The sequence below is a fragment of the Lytechinus pictus genome, chromosome 9, assembly GCF_037042905.1.
Source record: "Lytechinus pictus isolate F3 Inbred chromosome 9, Lp3.0, whole genome shotgun sequence".
NCBI lineage: Eukaryota > Metazoa > Echinodermata > Echinoidea > Temnopleuroida > Toxopneustidae > Lytechinus > Lytechinus pictus.
Window position 1 is genome coordinate 27,037,124 of NC_087253.1, and position 6,688 is coordinate 27,043,811.

At 36.6% G+C, this 6,688-nt stretch overlaps 1 protein-coding gene across 1 annotated transcript; it reads left to right on the plus strand.

The window, feature by feature from the left end:
• The first annotated feature begins 628 nt into the window (after positions 1-628).
• On the plus strand, positions 629-5,505 carry LOC129268072 (small ribosomal subunit protein eS10-like). The gene is made up of 5 exons (XM_054905650.2): positions 629-705; positions 2,489-2,633; positions 3,055-3,301; positions 4,533-4,588; positions 5,396-5,505. The coding sequence occupies exons 2-5, from the start codon at positions 2,490-2,492 to the stop codon at positions 5,435-5,437; spliced, it is 489 nt and encodes a 162-aa protein (XP_054761625.1). The 5' UTR covers positions 629-705; position 2,489; the 3' UTR covers positions 5,438-5,505.
• The last annotated feature ends 1,183 nt before the right edge of the window (positions 5,506-6,688 follow it).

Consider the following 6,688-nt stretch of genomic DNA (forward strand, 5'->3'; position numbering starts at 1 on the left):
ATCTTTAATATCCTTTTGAAATCATTTGTCAAATCTCCTCCTAAACTTTTCTTTCTATAGTTATTTTTTTCCTTTTCATTCTCGATTTTTTTTCTCTATAAATTTAATCCTTTTTTCATCTTCCTAGAACTTCTTTTTCTCATCTTTCTCCTTTTCTCTCCGTTTGCCTGGATCTGCCTATATGTCATTTTCAAAAATAATAATCAAATTGATGACCCCCGGTTATATACCTGAAATGGGACCTCGTTTTCGACCTTTTTTTAAGCCTTTGTTTGAGAGGCAATGAAGAAAGTGCCCAAACCCGGGTACCCAATTTTCAAAGTGATCTTTTTTCCGAAATATATCTAAATGTCTAGCTTCAATTTTTTTTTTCAATTTAATGTGACACTGTTTTATATTACATATTACTGTATCATTACTATTTTAGTCTAGAAATGTTTACATATGATCCAACCAGAAGCCTTGATTCATGAACGATCATATATAAGTACCCAAATCTATGAATCTAGATGATTTTCAGAACTCAAATAAAAAGATAATTGCCCCCTTTCACTTTCCTTGATTCCATACCTAGCTGCAATATTAACATCAAGTTTGATTCTTACAAGATACCATCAGATACTGCTAAACGCATGCCGCCCAGTTCAATTTGCTCATTTCTTTTTACTGCGGTCCTTTTCCGTAGACCTCTGCCAAAGCAGTGAAGTATGTGATTGATTAATTTGTAAAATCTCTGTCAATCCTTGTAATCCATGTAAATTCATTATGAAATATCGGAATTTTCAAATCATTATACATCAGCGATGATCATGTATTCGTAATTAGATTTAACTGGCATGATATGATGAGAAAATTGCAGATTGAATAGACGATCTTAGGCCCTAGGGTCGGTAAAATTATGTGCTTGCGCTGTTTGGTTTACATTTTTTTTTTACAATTTAGAATTTACGGGGATGGGTGTCGACCAATTTTCCTTACACTTCGTCCATTCCCCCCCTTAATTCCAACGAATTCAGAATTCTTCCTTGAACACAGTTGCTAAATTGGACCCTATTTTTTGTAATTTTTCACCCTGACGTGCCCGTGTGCGCCTGCTGAGGCCTGAGCTGTGACTGTGTACAAAGTGAATGGGAGTGCAGTGCAGTGTGGAAAGATAGCACGGCGCGGCGCCTCGCAGTCGCACGGGGTAAAGAAATTAATCAAAGATGCTCGGTGTATACTATAATTACTATTAAATAGTACCCACCGGGGGGGGGGGGGGGCAGTCAAATGTATTGCTGTACACACTTGTGACCAAAAAAATACATGTTTAAAGGGGTGTTTTTTCAGTTATGGACATGGGCTGCGTGTTCACTCGTAAGAAGGGTATCAAAACAAAATGAAAAACACAGATTTTCAATAAAAGGGGTAGGCCCTAGGCCTAGATCTAGTTTTGAAAGACTGGTCAATCAATGCCAATGGTCTATTGCAGGGTCAAAAGTATTTTGGGTATGTTTTTTTCCAAAGTTTTTCACTATCCTAACGTGTTCAGGGTAAATTACGTCTAAGTAAAGCCTTAAACTCAAAGGGTAAGTTTTTTTACCCAAGCTTTTCCCCTGGGGTCATATTCTGGCGACAACTTGTTTAGGGGCCAAAATGTGTAAATGAAGCCCGCAAAAAACTTTTTTAGGGGGTTATTTTGCACACAGAGATAAACTCGTTTAGGGGGTGTTCGGAAATAATTTGGCCATGCGTGTGTATAGCAATGCCAATACATTTGACTGGGAGTACCCATTCCTTTCTTGCAATACAACCTAAACTATCTGATATTTGATAGACCTGTATCAGTATTTGTAAATATTTATTTGAGGAATCCACACTGGACAAGCCCTGCTTTTTAGTGGATCCCTTCATTTCCTCAACATTTATTTAAAATAGTAAAGATGAATAAAAGAAGCTAATATGCAAAATGCTTTATCATGAATAGTCTAGGCCTACATACATATCATGATTATCTAGTTCATCGGAAATATCATTATTGATATGATTATCATATTGTTTAGTGTCTAGATCTATTGTAAATATTTATTTATCTTTGTCATATTGTCATACTATATATACTTGTATATTCATTTACATCTTTGTAATGATTTATTTTACTGTTAAATTGACTCGAGTTGAAATGGAAATAAACCAAATTAAACTGAACAGTACTAGACCCCTAAAGTGTTTTTTTTATATTATTTTTCCAACGATAGTCCACTTTTTGCATACATTCATTCAGGGTACAATAAGCATAAGGCCCATTTTCATGTCCATAATTTTGAGGCAAGGTTTCTATTCAATGTATCTGCAATTTTCTTTTTATCTTGGTAAATAAAAATTATAATTCTTACTTTTTCTCTCTTCATCTTCCCTTTTCTTGTGTCCTTATTTTCCTTTTTTTCTCCTTTCTCTTTCTGGATTTATTTCTTTCTCTCTCACCCTTCCCCTTTTTCTCTCCTTCCAGGATGTTGATGCCCAAGACGAGCCGTGTTGCCATCTACGAGAACCTCTTCAAAGAGGGTGTGGTCGTAGCTAAGAAAGACTTCTACGCCCCCAAACATCATGAGCTTGAGAACGTCCCAAACCTTCATGTCATCAAGGCTTGTCAGGTAACAGATGCCTTCAAAAAACTTTCTTGAGAAAACAAATTATTTGAAATAAAGTTCTTTAACATCTTGGAAAGGATTTTGAATATTTTTACTGGAAACAAAATGTCCAGGGAATCTTGTTATGACAAAATTATCCATCAGTTATGTAAAATACCATTTGAATGTTGCATGGAATGAACTCACATAATGCATTTAAATGGTTTCCTCTCTTTGTGTTAATGGTGCTGTAGCTACCTCTAGTTAGTTTATTGTATGAAAGAGGAGATGACAAAAGTGACTAGAGGCTCCTACAATATTCAAATGTAGCTTTCTTAGTGTGGGTACAGGCTTTTAACCCTTGTAACCCTTAACAAATAATACTGGATGCTAAAGTGCTACAGCTACATGTACCGGTATGATATCTCTCTATATATCATTTCAGTCTCTGAAATCCCGTGGGTACGTCAAGGAGCAGTTTGCCTGGCGTCACTACTACTGGTACCTGACCAACGAAGGCATCCAATACCTCAGGGACTACCTCCATCTCCCACCAGAGATTGTCCCAGCTACCCTGAAACGTCAGCCCCGTACTGAGACCGCCAGACCCAAGCCTAGGGCCATGGAGGGACGTCCTGAGAGGGGTGGACCCCCATCAGATGGGCAGAGGCAGGAGTACAGACGTGGACCAGGTATGGCAGTTTAGATTTTTGCTGGTTTCTAACATTGTAGTAATAAATCACATGGGCCCAGTTACACAAAGGTTAGCGATTAGATATGAAAGCAATTCTGATTGGTTCCTAGTCAAACTACTGAGCAAAAGGCGCATTCAAGGATGGTCTTGATAGGCCATATTATTTTAATTTTTAATGTGTTTTATTGACTCAACATAATAAAAAATAAAATTATCAATGTTTTTGACAATAATAACAAAAATAAAAAACATGACATTACCGTAATGCATACAGAAAAGCAGCTTATATCCATGTAAAGATATACGAATACATATTACAACCTAAATATGATGACAGTAATCTTGAGGCCATATTATTTAGCGATCAATCACTAACCTTTGTTAGTTTTGAATTAATGAGTCCGCTCTTCAAACAGTTGACTCATGAATTAAAAAAACGTATCTAACCATGGTAACGGGCGTCAATTTGGCGCACTGACAAAAGCGTGCATCAGCATTGGAATTTTTTATACACGCGCCCGATATGCGCTAATTTAAGCGTAATTTACACAGGAAATCTGCATAGACCATGGATTCAACCGTGGGTTTTCAAAACCACCTTTGTGAATTCAGGCCATATTGTTTTTAATGGATGGAGGGGGTCCACGGTAAATTCACTACCTGGGAATAATTTCCTGTTATCGCATTGCAATTTGCTCCACTTCACAAAATTTCTTTTTAGAGAATTTTTTTTACATAGGACTGTACAGAACATATTTGAAAACTTTGCTTTTACAGCCAGAAATGCTAATCAAATTACGGAAGTAAAATTATTCCCTGTTTACACTTGTTATGGTGGAGAGTAGTAACCAATCATTATTCCTAGATCAATGCATACTGTTTGTGTATATCTCATTGGATACTGATGAGACTGCATGAAGATTATTTGCTGATCCTGAATTATGAAAAGAACTGGCAATGTCTTTTTGGTCACCATATGACAGATATGTTGTACATTTGCATAATTTTTTGTTATGTCTAAAATCTCATTAACTTGGTGCAAAATGTTTCTGAGATTTGTTTCGCTATTGTACTATCATACCTCCAAGCCTTTCCAAGTCAGTCTGTCATGGATACTCGTGTGTAAAACTAGACAAATTTTGTAGTCTTTAATTCATGCACAACAGTGGTGCATAACATTTAAGTGTCAATGAATTTCACAAGAGGTAATACTTTTATTTTTTTTGTAGGAGGACCAGACAAGAAGGGTGATGCTGGCGCCGGAGCCACCCAAGACTTCCAATTCGTAAGTTATCTTCTCCTTTTCCCTTCTTCAAACGGCTCAAAGTCATATCAATCTTTCATTTTCTCCCTCAATTGTAGTCAATTCTGTCAGCAGTAAGAGTAAGACTTTTATCGTAATGATTAAATCAGTAGAATCTGGGAAAGTAAAATCTCTTGGACCACAGAATCTGTTTGACTTTCGTGGGGTTCAAATAAGATGTTAAAGCATATTTTCCATATTCTGGAGAGCGTTTCATGAAAGGACTTGTCAGACATTTTATCCGACAAATCCCATTTTATCTGACAGTTGCCATAGTAGCAGTGCTTCTTAGCCAATCAACATCAAGGAAAGTTGTCAGATCTGACAACATGTCGGACAAAAATGTTGATGAAACACTCCCCTGGTCTGAAAAAAAAGCTTCACTTTAATAAGTGACTTTTTTCTTATGGAAGGTCAACTTATGCAGACTCTACTGTAGCCGGTTCTTTTATATTTCAGCTGAAACTCTTATAATAATCACCATAAATGGAAAAAAGGAACATTGTCAGATTATATATTTGCTTGTAAGACATAGCGTAGGTTAAGTTCAAAGCATATAAGTGTATATTATACCCGAGTTATAACAAAATCTTAAATTTCCTTTTTCCTCTATTTCTCCCCTTCCCCAATTCATATCCCTCTCCCGCCTCTTTCTTTACCCCTCTCCTACCCCATGCCTAATCCTGTCACACTTCTTGCTCCTCCCCCATTACATATCCTGTCTCTCCCCCCTCTATCATTTCCTCCCCACCCCACCCCTCTATGTTTTTTTTTTGTTCCATCCTACAGAAAGGAGGCTTTGGACGAGGGAGGTCACAGCAGCCACAGTAAGCTAGCTGCAGCAGGATAGATGATCATTGTTCAATAAAGTGATATGTAAATTAATGTGACCACAACAAGCCCTTGCTGCATCCGATTTGTAATTTGTCTCAGTTGTGTACTGTGAATCCTGGTAAAGTTACACCAACAGAACTGACTCCCAACTGACTGATGGTATGCCATTCAAAATAACGTAAAAGATTTTAAGCAGTTTGGAGTCGGTTATGTTGGTGTGACTCAGAGTGACTGTAGCATAAACATGTTGAACTACACACTATACCCCTTCCACAGTGGTCTCCCATGTGACTCAATGGTGATCTTTCAGCTTTCACAGAGGCAAAATAGCTCAGCGTGACTTTTCAAAATTTGTTAGTCTTGCAATAAAAGTAGCCTCCAAAAGTATATGCAAATTAACAATGTTTATGTCCATCAGATCATCACTCGGTTGAAACGTCCATGAAAGTTTGATATCCAGAAATTTGAGAAAATTAATTGTTCCTGCTGCCTTTAACATCAATTTAGTCACGTGTGGTGCCAGAAATACAAGTAGGTATCAAAGAAAGCTTAGTTCTCTTGATATTCTGGTGAATGAATATTTTGATATTCTGTATACTTTACAAACTAGATAAAATGACTAGTATTCAGCCGGGTGCAACTTTTACGTCTATACGTCTAATCATATTTTAAATATATTCCAGTCGGAAATGACTCCTCTTGTCAAATATGACAGAAATAACATTTGCAACCAGTTGACCCTTTTCATCTAGAAATTTGTACTTCCAGAAACGGAAGTACACATGTATATCTGAAAATTGTAATTCAAAAGAAATTAGATTTTTGTCCAGAAAAGCATGCTACTTTGATGCAATATTGCCAATTTCATAATGCTCAATAGAGACTTTGGAAACTTTCGCCTCTCAACTTATTTTGATTTATCTTAAATCGCTTTCTTGATTCCCTATTCCAAATCAATTTGCCTTGATGCTCCAAGCGAGTGAATTTTAAAGAGTGGAAGTTCATGCTGAGGTGTTGATTCTGAAAAAAATATTTGTAACGATGAAAGCAAGAGAGACTACCTAAGCTTGCGATGGAATTCGAAAGGAGAAAATGGTATTTTTATCAAAGAGATATGTTACATAAATATATGGTGAAAAGTTTAAGATGGAAATGATAATGAGATATGGTGAATGAGCTGATGGTAACATTCAACAGAGGAAAGTGTGTTTTTCATTTCTACCAGAGTTGTATTCTGAATGAGGTTGA

Coding starts and splice junctions, on each gene's coding strand:
- LOC129268072 (XM_054905650.2), top strand. CDS start 2,490: ATGTTGATGCCCAAGACGAGCCGTGTTGCCATCTACGAGAACCTCTTC. Junction 2,634..3,054: donor ATGTCATCAAGGCTTGTCAG/GTAACAGATGCC, acceptor ATATCATTTCAG/TCTCTGAAATCCCGTGGGTA. Junction 4,589..5,395: donor CCACCCAAGACTTCCAATTC/GTAAGTTATCTT, acceptor TCCATCCTACAG/AAAGGAGGCTTTGGACGAGG.